The following is a 19,014-nucleotide window of genomic DNA, read 5'->3' as shown; positions in this document are numbered from 1 at the left end:
GTCGGTCCCCACAGGATTTTGGGGAGTCCCCAGGTGACAATTTAAGGACATTTTTGATACAAAAAAGAAGAAACGGCAAAATAAATTAAAAAATCACACTCGTGTGAACTGAGCGGTGGTGTGTGTGTGTGCGTGTGTGTGTGTGTGTGTGTGTGTGTGTGTGTGTGTGTGTGTGTGTGTGTGTGTGTGTGCAACAGCGCCCCTCCTTAACATGTGTGGTCAGAAAAGGTTACTGCAGGGCCAGGCTACGGACACGGAGACATACAGACAGACAGACAAACAGACAGACAGACAGACAGACAGACCCACACACACGGCCACGTATAGGAGCGTTGTGACCACCGCTCAAAAATACCATTACTGCATTAAAAGTAAACTATACTCTAACAACCTTAATGATTCAAATCCTAAACGATCCATATCCCCATATTTCTGATCCCTCCCACAAAATAGATTATACTTTAGATTGGGCAATTTTAGCTGAAATGTATAACTCTGCTTCTACAGTGGGTTACAACATTTAGCGTCGCCAAGTCTAAAATGACACCTAGAGGTGTCAAGAGGTGCCTAGAGGTACCTCTGTCAAACACGCCTCCAAATTCTTAGCCGCGCCCCCTAGAAATGTGATATTTTATTTCAACGTGTAGTGTGGCTGTTCAGCCACGGGGTGGCGATTCTTCAATATGAGTCGACTATTCGAGTCTATTACTTGTTGGTTACTTGTTATCTCTACCTGCATTGTGAGCTTGTAAATAGTTTCTTTTCAAGTTATTTTTGCACTCAAATTGTAATTATTTGTTTAACCCATTTAGGCCTAGGATTATTGACTGCTTTAACTATTGAAAAATAGCAAATATACAAGCACATGTAGATCTGCTATTTTTTTTAAATCATGTTTTTTTTTGCAAGTCTTTGAATATATCTACTTAAAAGCGAACATTTGTAACTCAAATATTTGCTTCTGGGGGGTCCCTGGAATAACATATTTTGAGATGGGGGGTCCGTGGCCAAATACCTGTAATTTTGGGGGTCCTTCACATGAAAAGGTTTGAGAACAGCATGATTTCGATTTTAGAGGAAGGATTTAGAAGTCGGGTCAAAGATCGGGTCAAAGATATTCAAAGACTTGCACTCATTTTCACAATTTTTCAAAAATAGCAGATCTACAAGCTCACAACACCTCACACTGCAAAGTGTTGTGAGCTTGCAGATTGGCTATTTTCGGCAAATACTTTAGGTGTGGAGGGGAAAAAAGAGCATACTAAGCAGTAAGCACAGAGGTTGAGGTACAAAGGGTTGTGGGGGTCCCTGCTTCATCTCTCTCTCAACTAAGGGGTCCTTGATCTGAAAACGTTGAAGATCCCTTTGCAAAACAACTCTTTGCCATCAAATCTCTTAACATGTTCACAAAATGGAACTCGTGTTTTCATTTGGTAGCTCTGACATCACTGTGATGTCAGGGGAACCAAATCCCTTTTATTGCCATATATGGAGATCCCTGTGATGCCAGGGGAACCAAATCCCTTTTATGCCCATATATGGAGATATGGAGATCCCTGTGATGCCAGGGGAACCAGATCCCTTCTATGCCCATATATGGAGATCCCTGATGTCATCAATATTAAGCCCATATCTGTGAATGCCAATATATAATCACTGTGATGTCAGGGGAACCAAATCCCTTTTATTGCCATATATGGAGATCCCTGTGATGCCAGGGGAACCAAATCCCTTTGGCCAGATGGCCAAGACATGGTTCAACCTCGCCCTTTAGGGTGAGGTCGCTTTTCACCCTTAGGCGTCTTACTGGTAACGAAAAATGTCTCTGTCTTCGTTTAACTATGTCAACAAGGTTTAGAAGGAGCCGTTTCTGCTTTTCTTCACACAGTGCTGCGTCTGTGCAGGATGAGACCTTTTTTTTAACAAGGAGAGGGACTATTATTGTCAGAAGAGTGTTGCTCACATGATGATCACTCCTGGGAATACACACATACAAGAAGACACATGCACATGCACAAATGCCTGCACACACAAACGTGCACGCGAGCGAGCATGACACACACACATACACACACACAAGCCAAGAGCTTCAGTGGTTGGTTTCCACAGCAACACCCATGCCCAGGGACCCATCTGCCACCTCTCCCATCTCTTTCCTGCTCCGTGACCTACCATCCTTCTCTCCCTCTCTCCGCCGCTCCCTCTCCCCTTCTCCCTCTCCCTCTATCGCACCCTGCTTTCCGGTCCAGGGCGACAGTGATTTTCAGCAGGGAGCAATGTGTGTGTGTGTGTACTTGTGTGTGTGTGTGTGTGTGTGTGTGTGTGTGTGTGTGTGTGTGTGTGTGTGTGTGTGTGTGTGTGTGTGTGTGCATGCCTGCGTGCTCGTGTGCATGCATAAACATGTGCGGCCAGGAGTGTCGCACCAAATTCTGGGCCCTGGATACAAGGATTCACTGCGGGCCCCCCATGAATGTTCTTCATAGGGAGGGGGTTTAACCCATTTTGACTGGGAATGCATTAATTTACGCGTTATTTTGTGCTTTAACTATTGAAAAATAGAAGGTATACAAGGTCAAGCTTGTACGTTTGTAGATCTGCTATTTTTGAAAAATCTTGAAAATGTGTCTTTGTCTTTGAATATTTTTTTGAAAAACCTATGTTTCTATGTCAGTGGTGCTCAAACCTTTTCATGTGAGGGACCCCCAAAATGATATGTATTTGGCCATGGACCCCCATCTCAAAATATTTAGTTCCAGGGACCCCCCAGGAAGCAAAATTTCAGTCACAAATGTTTGTTTAAAAAAAAAATGTATTCACGACTTTTCAAAAATAATCTACATGCTTGCGAGCATGTAGATCTGCTATTTTTCAATAGCTAAAGTATAAAATAGTTAAGGCCCCTCCACCTTGGGCCCTAGTAACTCAGTCCCACTTTTCCCCCCCTTGTGACGCCCCTGTGTGTGGCAGCAGGGCTGCAACGGAATCCAGAATGAGTTCTCCTTAGCATGAGAGGCTCCAATGGCTCCGATAAACAAAAGATAAGAACTAGTAGGGAAAATAGCATCTACAAGAACAAATACAGTGTGTACAGTAGATCAGCTAGTTTCACTACTTTTGTACACCACCATTGTAAAGTATAATACAGGGATAAGTGCTTAATAAGATTAAAAGATTTAGTCAATTATAAAAAACCTGTAAGAAATTCTTCATGTTGATTCGTTGGTATATAAGAAAAACACAACACAATGGTATCCCTGGCCTATTTGATGGCTATACAATTCTATTCTTGGAATAGATTAGTCACAGAAATTTGATTACTTTGTTCGCTCAGAAGTATGCTACAGTAATGATCATATTCTCAAACTGCATTCTCCAGTTTAATCTCTAATGTTTATTCATTATTCTAGAAGACTTCTCATTGAATGCCAAACAACAGATTAATGTTCAGAGCAAAAACTGTACTAGCCTACAGTGCATTTTAATTGGATGTGGGAGGGGCACTAAGGGACCTGGAAATTGGATAGGGGGTAGCTGGCCAAAAAAACTGAACCACTGGTCTAGAGTGGTTCTCAACCTTTTCAGGCCGTGACCCGCAAAATAATCATATTTTAGCTGGGGACCCGAGTTGAGGAAGTACATTTTGTATAACACGGTTCTATTTGTTGCGAGGCGTTGTGAGCATGCAGATCAGCTATTTTCACAATCTCTGTCTCTAATATTTGACAATTTGGCCAATATGTCATTTTAGAGGTATTAAAAAGTCCTTAAATGTTCGCTTTAGAAATGTGCAGATACCCTCTATCCACGACTTTCCAACATCCCATCGTGCATTGCACAGAAGCTGTGTGGCAGCTTCCGGCGCCGCAGCGGAGTGTGATCTACAAGCTCACAACGGTTGCATCTGCAACGCGACGTGAGCTTGTATGTCTGCTGTTAACCGGAAGTGTCCCGCAGATAATGCTACAGTGAATTCTCATGGAAACAGGTGGATACACTTACACTTTATGTTTGTTTGTTTACTGTTAAGTGAGAAAACAATGTTTCACATTAAACTAATCATCTGGGGACCCCCCAAAATAATTTGGGGACCCCCCTGGGGGTCCCGACCCACAGGTTGAGAACCACTGGTCTAGAGGCATGTGTGAGCTAGGATGTACTACGTACGTACGTACGTACTGACCAAAACAAATAGAAAAAGCCACAGAGTGGCTCACACTAACTGCTCAGCTAATAAATAGACATGTGATCTATTGGTGGATTAGTGGGTTAAACCTTTTACCAGGCACAGTCAATGTTATGGATTGGAATATGTCTCTCACTGACTGGCCCATCTTTCACTCTGCACTGCTATCCCCCACACCACTTACCGTACTCAATCAATAGTGGCACAACCAGGGGCGTCACTAGGGGTAGGAAAGTGGGACTGAGATAATAGGGCCCAAGGTGGTGAAGGGGCCTTTATTATTTCATACTTTAGCTATTGAAAAATTGCAGATATACAAGCTCACAGCGCGGCACCGAGTGCCGCGCTGCGAGCTTGTAGATCTGCTATTTTTGAAAAGTCGTGAAAATGTGTGCAAATATTTGAATATATGTATTTTTAAGCGAACATTTGTAACTCAAATTTTGCTTCTGGGGGTCCCTGGAACGAAATATTTTGAGATCGGGGTCCGTGGCCAAATGCATATCATCTTGGGGGTCCTTGACATAGGTTTCTTGCACAAATTTTCACGATTTTTCAAAAATAGCAGATATACAAGCTCGCAGCGCGGCACTCGGTGCCGCGCTGTGAGCTTGTATAGCTGCTATTTTTCAATTGTTAACATTCATGGGGGCCCGCAGTCAATCCTTGTACCCAGGGCCCAGAATTTGGTGTGACGCCCCTGGGCACAACATCTTCTGACTCCAACAGCACTGGCTGTACATGGCTTCAAGGGCGATTTAGACTTGGTTGCACATAGGGATGGGACGATATGAACATTTCATATCACAATTATTGTGACAAAAGAAATCGCAATTTACGATATTATCGCGATAATAAAAAATCATTATCCTGGGGCGGAACATGATTTGCAAAAAAATTGTAGATCTACAAGCTCACGACGCGTTGCAACGCGTTGTGAGCTTGTAGATCGGACATTTGATAAAGAGTGAGAAAAAGACTGTATCAAGTACGTATATTATAACTACCTTTTACCAATAGAGGGTTTAAATGGTACCGGATATGCAGCTCGGCAAATAAAAGGTGAACCGATTTCAGTGCATGACGGAGGACGATATCACGATAAATAAAATCTCCACGATACAATTATCGCGAGTGTTTTTTATCACGTTAAACGATAACATTGCTTATCATCCCATCCCTAGTTGCACACCAGAGTCGCACAAAGCAAGCATAGCGCAGGCATGATGCCATAATGGCAAATGGCTACAACTGTAATTAATGCACCACATTTCAGGCGATGGGAGAATAAACCATAGGGGATGCTATGCATTCTATGCATTCACATGCGCACACACATACTGTAACTTGGACATAGAATAGCGTTGAACATGCGTGCACACACGGACATTATGCTGGGTTATTTTTAATCCCAGCACTTGTATGGACGCACTGAAGCAATTAGTTTGTGGAAAATGTAGCCGATGGGCAATGCATCAAACACAGGCAGGCACATGCACTATGATTCACTTGACACGGTGGCGCTTCAGCCATGTTCAGCGCAAGACACACACACGCACACACACACACACACACACACACACGCGTGCCGTGCACACGCACACACACACACACACACACACACACACACACACACACACACACACACACAATGTGTCACACTAGTTACCGCCCTGGGCTCACTCATAAGATTCAGTGAAGGATGCTGTACACTTTATTATTGAGAGGAGCATGTACGCAGTGTTCTGTGAATTGTATGCCGTGGTTATGAACCAGTATATTGCTGGAGGTCAGGTGTGATTTAGACTGAGCCAAGCTGCAGAGCAAGATCCTGTTGTTCCTATTAATTCAAAAACTAAATTAATTAGTTGGTTAATTAAATAATTTAAATTGGCACACATGGATCGTGCTTTGTGTGCTGTGCTCTAAGAATTTAGGCATATGTTTTGATCATCTGTGTCAGTACAAAGTACAAACTGTGTAATAATATTGACATTATATAACGGTCATTAAAAATTAAAGCGGTTCTGTCACTGCCTGTCAGATTATCCTGCATGCGATTTGCACATTGATATTGTAGTCTGCACACATTGTTGTTTGTCTTGTAAAATGTTGCCCCGTTTCATGTTCCTGAATCTTGAACAAAAACCATGTCCTTTATGGTTACTCACAGTGTTTCTGAGTTCTCATTAAACATCTGATATTATGCACTATTTGAAACATGGTCCCAAAATGACATTATGCTGAGGGCAGCAGTAATGTCCTGTATTATACAATACTACATCATGTTGAATAACCTTGCACTGAGCTAATAAGCATTCAAAAGTGCCACCAAATATCATCGATGTCGGGCAGAAAACAGAAAACGGTCATTTCATGACCTACCGGTACTTTGTTCGTTCAATGTGACAATGCGACAAGCAAAAGTAGTGAAAATAGCTATACTACAACAAGCTAGATCTCCAATTCCTGAAAAGCGACTGCACATACCGACATACAGTATGAGGTTTCCGCACGATAGCGGCAATATTTAATTATGCATGATTCTTCTGAGCCATTTAGAGGATAAAATAAATGTGCTGTGTGGAGGGCCAAATCTGGCACATGGCCAACCCACGTTGGAAGGATCTATCTTAGAAGCTCTGTGCTAAAGCCTCCCAGCGGTGTGGCACCAAATTCTGGGCCCTGGGTACAAGGATTCACTGCGGGCCCCCCATGAATGTTCTTCATAGGGGAGGGGGTTTGACCCATTTTAGACTGGGAAAGCATTAATATGCATCATTTTGTGCTTTAACTATTGAAAAATAGCAGATATGAGCTTGCAGATCTGCTATTTTTTTTTTTATCGTGACAATTTGTGCAAGTCTTTGAATATTTGATATTTCAAATCCTTCTAAGGTTTTTTTTGAAAAACCTATGTTTCTATGTCAGTGGTGCTCAAACCTTTTCATGTGAAGGACCCCCAAAATGATATGTATTTGGCCACGGACCCCCAGAAGCAAAATTTGAGTTACAAATGTTTGCTTAAAAAATACATATATTCAAAGATTTACACACATTTTCACGACTTAAAAAACTCAAAAATAGCAGCTCTACAAGCTCGCTTGAGCTTGTATATCTGCTATTTTTCATGTATAAAATAATTACCTTGGGCCCTAGTAACTCAGTCCCACTTCCCCCCTTGTGACGCCCCTGAAGCCTCCCCTCTGAAAGCTCCAACTGAAAACATGCTCGCCGATTCATACGGCAGTGACAAGGCCTATCTTCAAACTTGTTGTCACTGAGTGGTGTGTGTGTGTGTGTGTGTGTGTGTGTGTGTGTGTGTGTGTGTGTGTGTGTGTGTGTGTGTGTGTGTGTGTGTGTGTGTGTGTGTTACACTGTCCTTGGACACAGGCTTGTGGAATGTGTTGAGAGGAAGGCAAAACACAGGGTCACCATAGCAACCAACCAAAGTGAGAGAGAGAGAGAGGGGGGGGGGGGGGGGGTGAGGGCAGGAGAAAGAAAGGGACGAGCAGGATGATGATGATGATGAGAGGATGAAGGAAAGTCTATGTTATCATGTCACCATCATAGAGTATATATATATAATAGAGAGCAATGCTCAGTGGCGTTTTGAAGCACCCGGAAGAAGTAAATCCAGGTGCATTGTGAGGGAAATTGGCAAACAAAAGTTTGCCAATTTTACTTACATCAAAACCTAATTACGTCACGAACGTCACTCGCCTGGGTTTGAATCCCACCCAAGTTGCTGCATAGCCTGGATACCAGCCTGTTCGCTCCGTTACGCAATTTGTTTTGTTTCTCCGCTACGTCATCAGCCAGCCAATACAGACTGGTGTATTTGTCCCGCCCCGCACCACAGACCAATCGGAAGCTGCGGTGACTGGAAAGCCATGTGGCGTTGTTCCAAAGAATCAGAGTAGGGTTAGGGTTGCTCCGCACCACAGACCAATCGGCAGCCACGGATGTGTGAATCCTGCTTCTATGTCCCACCTCCCCTTGGGGTACGAGGCTTTCCAGACTGTGATGCGGAGAGACATAACAAATCGCAGAACGGAGCGAACAGGCTGGCATCCAGGCTAGGTGCTGCATGCCACCACTCTCTTTCTACCCCCACTTTACTGTCTCTCTGGTCACAGTCTCTACTTGAGCATGGGTTGGCATGATCATCAAAAATGCCAATAAAACATACTGGAATCACTTAAGAAATAAATATCATAGGACACATTTTGGGGAATTGATTATCCTTTTTAGTGAAGAACAACAACGATTCAAGCTCTCACTATTAGATAATCACAATTAGAGAGCAACAAATAATAATTTAAAGGGGTATTTCACGTTTTGTCATTTTATTGTCTAATCAGGCTTTTGGGATCACCCAGGACAGTTTTTGAATTTCTTCATTCAGTATTTAGATATTTGATATTCATTTCCCCCTTCCAGGACCTTCCTATACAAACCCATTATAACTTCAAACTCCATTTTACCCTTGACAGATTCTATTAAAACACCTGTACTTTTTTCTGGTGACTCCTGACACCCTCCGAATACGTGAGCAGACCGTGTTTTTTTTTTTTTTATACGATTTTACATTGATTTCTATTAATTCTTTGGGGAAATGAAAATTATTAAATACAATAAAAGATTATAAAAAATAAATGAAAAATGTTATAAAAAAAACACGGCCAGCTCACGTATTCGGAGGGTGTCAGGAGTCATCAGAAAAAAGGGCAGTTGTTTTCAATGAATCTATCATGGTTAAAATGGAGTTTGAAGTTATAATGGGTTTGTATAGGAAGGTCCTGGAAGGGGGAAATGAATATCAAATATCTAAATACTGAATGAAGAAATTCAAAATCTGTCCGGGGTGTTCTCAAAAGCCTGATTAGACGATAAAATGACAAAATGTTTTTTTTTTAAAGTGAAATACCCCTTTAACTATCCATCTGATATCCAAGCATTCACATGATGGTTAAATTAGTTGAAACAAATGTGTAAATGCACAGTAACTGTCTTTTTATCGCTATATAAAATGTTATATTAAATATCCTAACATTCTTAGCTGTTGCTCTGCATACATCAATAGCAGTATGTACATACATACTGTACTGTAGGCCAAACTGGAAGAGTGGCAACGATTGTTGGAATTGGATAAACATTTTTTCAACTAAACCCCTCTGTCTAGAGCATTCATCAAATACAAGTCTATGATTGTAAATGGAGCCTTTGTATCAGATTCCCCTTGCTGTGCAGCCCTGTGGGACATGTGATGTCCCACAGTGCTCTCTTCTTGGACCACTGCTGGTGTGAAGTCTATATTAATGGCCTTTAGCCATCTGAAATATAAAAAGTATTTTTGGGTCCAATGTGAATCCCGATTCTAGAAAGTCCTAGCCCACCTATTACTGATATTTCGTCTTTCACTTACATACATACTTAGATTACTTTACTTACAGACTTACGATACAGATGTCAGCCAAAAGGTCAAACTGTAATGGCGTCTGGCCGATATCAATCTGGGTTTAATAAGTAGAGACTAGCTCTTCTTTTCTCTAAATTCTTATCCCACGATTTTGTAACCCATTTTTCACCCAGTGACTGGCTCTTCAATAACCTTTCCTTTTGAATCCCACACTTGTAACATACTGTACACATCACTAACATCACGTCTCTAATACTACCTCTGTACAGTACAAGTAAGACCAACATTAACGTGAACAGTATGCATTTTTCTGAAGAATGCTTAGTTTTCACTGTTGCCATTTAGATATTTGGCAGAAATAAATATTTTATAGATGTGTACACGAGATGTACACATCTTGGAATTGTAGGTATTACATTTAATGTGACTCGGTTCCCTAGATAAATATTGTGAAAATAGCCGATCTACATGCTCACAACGCCTCGCAACGCGAGGCGTTGTGAGCATGTAGATCGGCTATTTTCACAATGTTCGCCTCTTGATTACTTAATATTTGACAGTTTGGCCAGTCCTGTTGAATATTCGACTATTAGAATACTTTGAGGTCGAATAATTCGAATACAAAAAATCAGTATTCGTGAATGCCCTACTGATAACCCCACTACAATACGTATGTGAATATGCTTCCACACCCACTCTACTTCCTTCAGACTCTATGGAAACAGTGATCCATATGCCTTGGACCCTTCTCTTCACCTCTGTTCTTCTTCCAGAAATACAATACCAAGCTATATTAAACACGCAGTTAAACACGTACAGCATATGCGCGTACACACACACACACACACACACACACACACACACACACACACACACACACACACACACACACACACACACACACACACACACACACACACACACACACACACAGTGATATCATATCCTAATCAATAGGAGTATTGTTATTTCAGTCCTCTTCTCTCAGAGTATCAATGTATAAATATACTAAGCCTTAAGTTAAGGTTAAGGTCAATGGTGTGTATGTGTGCGCGTGCTATGGCCGCCACGGTTTGTTAAGGTTATCTTCATTTACCTGTGTGCTTAATACAATGACGCGTTTTGTTTTGTTTTGCAGTGTGTGTGTGTGTGTGTGTGTGTGTGTGTGTGTGTGTGTGTGTGTGTGGTGTGTGTGTGTGTGTGTGTGTGTGTGTGTGTGTGTGTGTGTGTGTGTGTGTGTGTGTGTGTGTGTGTGATCTGATATCTACACTACCCAAAGAGCATCCTGCCACCCCTGACAAACCAATGACCTCTAGCAGGGTAACTCAACCAGATGGGACAGCGAGGCTGCACTCAATGAGGGAACACTTTTCTTCAAACCCGGCATACCAAAACCATCATCACCACGTCCATCATCATTAGGAATTCCAGAAACTGCTCAAAATCTAAATCTAAATATTCTACTGCCCTGGCAAAAATGTTTTGACTATTCAGTGTTTGGCAAACAGTGCCCTAAAGCTTCCAACGATGATCAAGATCACCAACCTTTGAACTTGACCTTTCAACCAATCTTATTTGATCAATGTACTGCTGTACAGTAAGAGGACTGGCAGCAGTTTCCATTGTGCTGTAGTCCAGTGGTTCTCAACCTGGGGGGGGGGGGGTCCACAAAATATTTTGCGGGGTCCCCAGATGATTAACTTAATGTCCAACAATGTTTTCTCACTCAACAGTAAACAAACTAACATAAAGTTTAAGTGTATCTAGGGTATCTGCACATTTCTAACGTGATAATTTAATACCTCTAAAATGACAAATTAAACCTTGGCCAATTTGTCTAATAGTAGAGGCAGAAATTGTGAAAATAGCAGATCTACATGCTCACAGCGCCTCGCGTTACGAGGCGTTGTGAGCATGTAGATCTGAAATTTAGAACCGTGTTATACAAAATGTAATTCCTCAACTCTTAGAGCTCGTCAGGGGGGAGTGTTTCGCTGTTACTACGTGTCATCTTTTGGACACCCAACTCTAACCCTTACCCTAACCCTAACCTCCGTGGGGTGAGTCGCTAACCCTCCCGACGCTCCTTTGTCGAAATGACGGTCGTTCGAAAGAGCAAGATTTCCCCTCGTCAGAGTGGGGGGGTCCACAGTTAAAATATGATTATTTTGGGGGTCGCGGCCTAAAAAGGTTGAGAACCACTGCAGTAGTACATTGTAATATTTTGTGCCAAAACCACTAGAATACAACACCACGGTGAACCTTGTATGCAGTAGATACTGTATGTTACTGTGTTCAAATCTGTATTTGTTTTTCTATTTATCCTTTGTGTGATTTAGGTAAAGATGCCACATCTCATTTTAACCATCTTCTTCATCATCATCTTCATCATCATATTGTGTTACTGCAACTATGCAATTCTGGTATATATATATATTTTTTGCAATGATCTGACCATAGAATATCGAAGAGCCATATTGATTAATTTATCAATGGGAGACTTTGTGACACACATTTCGATGGGTCATTTATGAACAGAGCTGACCGAATGGATATGCAATAGGCAATCATTTATTTTAATAAAGGTCACAAACAAGATGTGCATATGGGCATGGGTATGTGCGTGCGCGCAGTCTGAGTGTACCGAGTGAAATCAATGTCTTTCTAACGTGAAACTTGGCTGAATGGAAACGTTCTCCACCAAAGGATTAACATTATGATGGCCGTCATCCATGTTGCTTCTGTTTTCATGGTGAAGGTTCTTTTTCCATAAAGAGAAACCTGTAGCCGCCACGTTTTCAAAGCTGCAAACTGTATACTTGCTGCCTTACTTAGCCTTATAGATACGTATGAGTCAGACAAAGTAAGGAACCGTGTGCACTCAGAGAGGTTGAAGAAGGTTCAGCAGCATCGATCAACAAGCCACGACTACCGTGGGATTTTCATTATGACTGTTCACAGCGTGTTAGTGAAATAGTTCATTATGTTAATTAACAATGTCAAATGTCGATGTTATGAATGAAGCTTTGAAGCTTCAAACTAGTCATACAGCCCTAGTGTGTGTGTGTCTGTGTGTGTGCACTGACCTTGCGTTCTTTGTCTCCGTAGTCCAAGCCCAGCGTGTCCATAGCGCGGACGATGGCGGCCAGCGACTGGATGGTGTTGCTGTAGACCACTGGCTTGTACTGCTTCACATCATCACCTGAGAAACCATCCTCGTGGATGATCCTAAGCAAGAGCACACACACACACACACACACACACACACACACACATTGTACAGATGGTGAATAAACCTCTGTTGTCAGGTTTTCACTGTCATTTTATTTTCTACAAACAAAAGTAACTTCTCAGAAAGGCAGATACAGTAGGTGACAGAAGTGGAAAAAGTACTCACATTTGTTACTTAAGTAAAAATATCAATACTGCAATGTAGAAGTACTCTGTTACAAGTTCAAAAATGACTTGAGTAAAAGTACAAAAGTAATGGCATCACAATGTACTTTAAGTATCAAAAGCACTCATTGTACTCAAGTACTCATTGTGCAGAATGTCATTTCACAGGTTTTCAAATGTATAGAAATCATTTGAAAATAGCTGATCTACAAGCTCACAATGTGTTGCATCGCAACGCATTGTGAGCTTGTAGATCGGCTATTTTCAAACTGCTGGAATGTATACAGTATAAGGCTGAAGTGGTTAATGTATGTTTTGTAATAATAATCAATCTACAAAGTAACTAGTAACTAAAGTTTTCAAGTAAATGAAGTAGAGTAAAAGTACAATATTTGGATTTGAGATGTAGTGGAGTAGAAGTGAAAGTATTGGACACTGGAAATACTCCAGTAAAGTACAAATACCATAGAAATCATACTTAAGTACAGTACTTAAGTAAATGTACTATTACGTTACACCACTGGTAGGTGAGTCAGACAGACAGACAAATTAACAGTAGCGGACAGTTGTGTGTCTGTGTGTGTGTGCGTGTGTGTGTGTGATATTTCCCCATAGTCTCTAATGATCTGTGTACTGAGACTCTCTCTTCCTCTCCCCATACACTGACACGCCTCAACCTGCCGGCCGTACATGACATGACACGTCACAAAAAGGTACAAAGAGACAGCCAGAAAGAGAGATATATACAGCACATGAAGAGAGAGAGACAGGTAGAAAGAGAGATATATACAGCACATGAAGAGAGAGAGACAGGTAGAAAGAGAGATATATACAGCATATGAAGAGAGAGAGACAGGTAGAAAGAGAGATATATACAGCATATGAAGAGAGAGAGACAGGTAGAAAGAGAGATATATACAGCATATGAAGAGAGAGAGACAGGTAGAAAGAGAGATATATACAGCATATGAAGAGAGAGAGAGACGGGTAGAAAGAGAGATATATACAGCATATGAAGAGAGAGAGACGGGTAGAAAGAGAGATATATACAGCATATGAAGAGAGAGAGACGGGTAGAAAGAGAGATATATACAGCATATGAAGAGAGAGAGACGGGTAGAAAGAGAGACCGACATAGAAATCAAGAGACAGAGATGGATGGAAAGACGAGCGTCTTTTCAAATTGAATGCACCAACTCAGCCAAGTGTTAAGAAAACAGCATAGTGGAAATGGAAATCACTCTCTCTTTCGCTCTCTTTCTCAATAATGCTCAGCGCGTGATGACATAATAAACAACTCTGCCCATGTTTGTGCCCGCCGTTCCTGAAATATAGCACTTCCACCTTAGGGCGGGTAAGGACAGGGAAGGAGGAAAGGAGGGGAAGAGGCATGGAAGTGTGTGTGTGTGTGTGTGTGTGTGTGTGTGTGTGTGTGTGTGTGTGTGTGTGTGTGTGTGTGTGTGTGGATAGGTTTTTATTACTTTGAGAGGACCAAATGTCCCCACAAGTATAGTAGAATTGGAGAAAATAGACATTGTGGGGACCAAATAGTAGGTCCCCACAACGGTTTGGGTTAGGGTTAGGGTCAGGGTTAGGTTTAGGGTTAGGATTAGGGTTAGGGATAGAGGTTAGGGTAAGGCCACAGGAAATGAATGGAAGTCTAAGTAATGTCCCCACAACCTATGAAAACTAAGCGTGTGTGTGTGTGTGTGTGTGTGTGTGTATGTGCATGCGCGTGTGTGTGTGTGTGTGTGTGTGTGTGTGTGTGTGTGTGTGTGTGTGTGTGTGTGTGTGTGTGTGTGTGTGTGTGTGTGTGTGGGTGTACAAAGGTGATGAGATTAAACCATGGTCAATGCAACAATAACACACTGACAGGCAGGTACAGTAGTAGACTCAGTCCGTTATCAAGACAAAGACTGTCAGTCAGACAGACAGACACTGAGGTAGGAAGACGGACAAAAGACTGACAGACAGCTCGATTATAGAGACAGAGACAGTACATAAGTACGGTAATAATACTAATGGATTGCATTTTTATAGCGCTTTTCTAAGCAAGTTGCAAACTCAAAGCGCTTTACAATGGTCCATTCATTTCATTCATACAAGCAGGCAGAAGTATCGATGGAGAGACGGGTTGGCAGACAAAGATACGTAGCCATAAACAGAAAGTGAGACGGCAGAGAGATGAAAGAGAGACAGACAGACAGGAAGTAGAAGAATTAGACAGAATGTTAGAGACAGATAGATTACATATACTGTAGCCAATAATGTGTGCAACATTTAAACAACATCTAATACTTTTACACTTCACTTCCTTATGCTCCACGAAATTATTCACATTGATTTTGACCACTGTTTATGTTCACAGATTGCTAAAGCAGTAAACGGGCACATTCAGTCGATAAATACCAAGCAATCTTTTTTTCCCCTCAGGAAATCCCAACAGCCATGGGATTCCCAAGTATACTGAGCCTCCATCGCCGTGGATGTGGTTTTCCTGAAGCGCCAATGTCAGCAATACTCTACTGCTGACTATGTTTTGAATATGTTTGACTAATGACAGCCATACTGTATCTAACTGGCAGTGGCAAACACATATTACGAGATGCCCTTTTCCCCACCACATAGACCAGATAGCAGGGCAAAACTAAAGTAAGAAGCAAAATGCAATTAAAGCCAGTTTTCTTGGAGAGGGTTGTCCTTTTTCATTATGTCAACTTTTTAGTCCTTTAGCGCACTGATGCAGCTTGCCAAACTTGCAATCTCGTTAGTTGTGGAAGGAAAGTCTTTTATTCATTGTCCTACTTTACTTAAATAGTTCACACCCAAAATGATTATAGTACTATTGATTACTCACGGCATAGAGACTTGAGTTCAATAATATTTTTATTTTATTTGTCGCAGAGACAACAATTTGATTATAGTCAATTTACCCCCATTGATTCCGCATGGGGACCCAATGCGTTTGCGTTTGGGTCCCCAGCCGGAATCAATGGGGGTAAATTTGATGGGGGTAAATGTATTGTAATAAATCCAACTCAAAGGATTTAAATTCAATTAAATTCAATACATGGCTTCAATTCAATTCAAAGGAGCTTTATTGGCATGAGAAAACAGAAGTTTACATTGCCAAAGCAAGTGCCTGTGCCTTCCATATTGTCTTTCCTTTCCTTTTTCTTTTTTTTTTAAATATTTTTTGGACCTTTTCTGCCTTTTTCATAATAGTGTACAGTGTAGATAGACAGGAAACCGGGTGAGAGACGGGGAGAGACATGCAGCAAAGATCGTTGGGAACGGGACACGAACTCGCGATGAACTGTCAGGCTACTTTGAAGCCTAGGTGGGTGGCCAGGCCACTGAGGGCGGATTCACACTGCAATCCGTTTGATTAGAACTGATTCTGAAACCGGTTGCTGGTTCACGCTGGCCAGCATTCACATTGGCAGACCTTCTGGCCTCCCTGGAGATCACTAGCACTATACAGCCCGGTCCTATAGGTGGCGGTATGCACATAGTGTCATCAACTATGCGACATTGCTGATGGTGGTTGCCAATAAATTCAGGCACGAAAGTTGGTGTAACAATTCAATGACGCGCGACAGCGCAGTGTGGAACATTGTTGCAGTGGTCTTGGGTCTCGCACCCCCCACACCTCGACAAGACAAACAAGCCTATTTGCATATCAATTGACCTGTGTCGCTGATCTACAAGCTCACACTGACCTTGCATCCGCGACGCGTTGTGAGCTTGTAGATCTGCTATTTTCCAGGCGCATAAACGTGCAGAATGATGAGCGAGACATGCAGCGCAGCGCACGTTATTATTTTAATTATTTAATAATCAACATGGCTGAAACGCTTGTGGCTTAATATTCACATTAATGGCACGTCAAGCAGGCACAGCAGTGCACAAGCAGTGCCAAGGAATCTATAACATCGAAACAAAAGTCAGGGATAAAGGAATACTTTTAGGCTATTTTCTATCAACAGCGGTAAGTCATTTTCGGTTTGTTTTCATGGTTTAACAGTTCATGGTTTAACTTGTAGGCTAGTGCTTTCTCTTTCTGCTTTTCTTTCCCGACGGGCGACAGCGCACACACATGCATGCACGCACGCACCAAGCCCCCCCGCCCCCCCCCCCCCCCGCTGTAAATCTGATCCCAGAGCAGCATAACCATCATCTCACAGTTACAGCCATACTTCATGTCGCTGCCTCGCGGCTAATAACGGACCTGAATCTGATCCTAGGTCAGCCTAGATTACAGTCCCGTGTTCCGAATGTTTTAACGGAGCGCCGGTTCTGGCCGTCCCGTCTCACTTTCACCCCTGCCTCAGTGCGCTGGTGCGAGACAATAAATAACTGTTCGCCAATTGCTACTTCTCCCAATTGGAAGTACATGACACCAGTCCAGCGCACCACAGTAGTAGGCTAACTGGTGATATAAAACATATAAACGAATTTTAGAAGACAGTCCTACAAGCAAGCAATCTCTCTGTGAGATGAAGTCGCTGATCCCATGGCCATGTCGACAACTGTTACCCAGTGTTTATTTGTGCCGACGGCTGACTCGTCGACATTATATGAGGTCACGTTCAACATCAATACCGTTTTTGAGGCCGGTTGCTTCACACTGCGGCTCACCGGTCTCGAGGTCGCACAATGCAGTCTCGAGACTACCTCTTGAGGTGGTTTCGAGGCTATCCGTTTCTGAGGAAGACCGCACGCTTCACACTGTCAAAACCGGTTTAAACATCTGCCAAGTAGCCTCGAGACCGGTCTCGAGACCGCAGTGTGAATCCGCCCTAAGCCACAGTCCGGGCTACCTTCCCTTTTTTACAGGCTCCCCAGAGCCGGAGGAGGCGTCTAGCTTTTTATGTCTATGAGTTTCCCCAACTCCTGGCGAGAAGAACTCCAAACCTAGTTTGATCCAGATCTCCCATCAGATGTAACTAATGTCACTGAAAGATTCACATCTGCTGCCACCAAACACTTCAAGTGAAATGAAACCCACTGTTGTGAAACTTCGCTGGAAACCAAGAGCTGTGAACAGAGAGGACTCACAGGGATAGGCCTATTTAACCACAGCCAAAGATAACATGGCTCCGTCCGTACGCAGTACTGAGAGCAGGCTGACTGATGATTTGTCTACAAGGATTTTCTCAAAGAGCAATCCGTCATGAGAATTCAGATCTTTAAACTGTACGGTAGGTATAAATTCTCGACTAAATTAATTAACACTGGCACAGAGAATATCAGGACATTCTCACAAAACAGTGTGGTGATATTCCATTAAAACATTTGAACCTCTCTCCCGCTCTTCTCTCTCCTGCTCCCCTCTCTCTCTCTCACACACACTCACACGCACGCACGCACGCACTCAAGCACGCACGCACGCACGCACGCACGCACGCACGCACGCACGCACGCACGCACACACTCTGTTATGTACCTCCTGCCAAAATCAAGTCTGAACAGAACCATGTCCACGGTGGTGTGCACTGTACATGTGTCTGTAGGCGGCCACTGCCTCATCACAGCATGTGAATGTCCAAAACAGACGTACTGTACTGTGCATGGATCCGCACACCTACAGTAAGTGCATGTTTATGTATATCTACGACGACTGTTTAAGAGTGTGTGTGTGTGTCTGTGTCTGTGTGTGTGTGTGTGTGTGTGTGTGTGTGTGTGTGTGTGTGTGTGTGTGTGTGTGTGCGTGCGTGTGTGTGTGTGTTGACGTGAGGACAGTACAGTCTGAGGCAGTATAGGGTTTCAGTCAGATCAATCAGGCAGCCTGCCAGTCCTACAGCACTATGGCAGGCCTCTGTTTACAGCAGTGACTTTCACACAGCCCCTACAGACTCACTGCCAAGTGGACAGACAGATCCCATCCCGGGGGAACTGGCACAGATAACGGACTTATTCTCAAGCCCAGCTCACACTGCAGGATAATCGGGAAGCGTTTGAGTCAGAAACGCCCCTCCCGATAGCTGGGAGGGAGGGGCGTTTCTGACTC

General features: G+C 42.7%; 1 protein-coding gene across 2 annotated transcripts in view; it reads right to left on the bottom strand.

Annotated features, from left to right (window-relative positions):
• Positions 1-19,014, bottom strand: part of LOC308294783 (guanine nucleotide-binding protein G(o) subunit alpha) — a gene marked incomplete at its 3' end in the record, with an annotated part of 183,778 nt that overhangs the window by 117,970 nt on the left and 46,794 nt on the right. For both annotated transcript variants that reach the window (XM_080737633.1, XM_080737634.1), the window contains exon 3: positions 12,692-12,833. In XM_080737633.1, coding sequence (XP_080593759.1) covers positions 12,692-12,833 — 142 coding nt within the window. The remainder of the gene's footprint in view (positions 1-12,691; positions 12,834-19,014) is intronic.

This window comes from Nannobrachium achirus, assembly GCF_963921795.1.
Source record: "Nannobrachium achirus genome assembly, chromosome: 11".
NCBI classification, from domain to species: Eukaryota; Metazoa; Chordata; class Actinopteri; order Myctophiformes; family Myctophidae; genus Nannobrachium; species Nannobrachium achirus.
The sequence above is the reverse complement of the archived record's forward strand: the minus strand, read 5'-3'. Positions and strand labels throughout refer to the sequence as shown.